Source organism: Scylla paramamosain, chromosome 24 (assembly GCF_035594125.1).
Source record: "Scylla paramamosain isolate STU-SP2022 chromosome 24, ASM3559412v1, whole genome shotgun sequence".
In the NCBI taxonomy this organism is placed as follows: Eukaryota; Metazoa; Arthropoda; class Malacostraca; order Decapoda; family Portunidae; genus Scylla; species Scylla paramamosain.
In genome coordinates, this window is record NC_087174.1 from 17423204 (window position 1) to 17424012 (window position 809).

Sequence of the window (809 nt, forward strand, 5' to 3'; positions counted from 1 at the left end):
AAAAGGGTATCGACATTTTAGGTGATCCTTATGAAACCTGAAATGCGAATTTGAATGAGGAACCATGGAACGAAGTCAAGAGTATGAGAATACAGCTAGGACGTCCCCTGTATGCGACGCGAAGGAGCCTCGCCTTGCTGCTGCGATAAGTGGGAGAAGGTTATCATGTCCTGGGCGGGCACGGCTAAAGAAGATAGCTGAAAGAGTTGGTTCCTTAAATGTGGGGAGCATGACGGGAAGGAGTAGAGAAGTAGCGGATGTGATGAAGAGGAGAAATATTAACATCCTTTGTGTCCAGGAGACCAGATGGCGAGGTAACAAGGCCAGAGATGTGGGAGATGAGTACAAGCTCTTTTACATTGGAGCAAAGAAGGAAGAAAAAGGAGGTGTGGGAGTGGTATTGAATGCTGTGTGGAAGAAACACATTGTGAATGTAAACAGGTGTAGTGACAGAGTAATGAGCATTGAGCTAATGTATAGAAAAGTCACAGTTAACATCATCAGTGCCTACGCACCACAAGTCTGCTGTAGCATTGAGGAGAAAGAGGATTTTTGGGAACAGATGTGAACTTAACATTAAACCCAGCTGTGACCTCACTGAACGTTTCCATTTGTGTCTCACAACACAAGGGGTCAGTCACAGCCTGCCCTCTAAAGACAACTCTCTTCCTCCACACAAAACTACAAGCACCTAATAACACACACACCCTTCACTCAAAAATTTTTAAATCATGGCGACTCCTACACCAGCCTCGGAGTCCCCATCTGGGGAGGGGACCATAAATGTCCCCAGGTCGGACTGCCTTTCT

The 809-nt window shown here is 46.1% G+C and overlaps 1 protein-coding gene across 1 annotated transcript; it reads left to right on the forward strand.

The window, feature by feature from the left end:
* Positions 1 to 229: 229 nt before the first annotated feature.
* On the forward strand, positions 230 to 568 carry LOC135112904 (uncharacterized). Its single transcript, XM_064027854.1, has one exon. It carries the CDS (start codon positions 230 to 232, stop codon positions 566 to 568), a length of 339 nt encoding a protein of 112 aa, XP_063883924.1.
* Positions 569 to 809: the final 241 nt, after the last annotated feature.

Excerpts from the sequence above, each read along its gene's own strand:
- LOC135112904 (XM_064027854.1), top strand. The coding sequence starts at position 230 with ATGACGGGAAGGAGTAGAGAAGTAGCGGATGTGATGAAGAGGAGAAAT.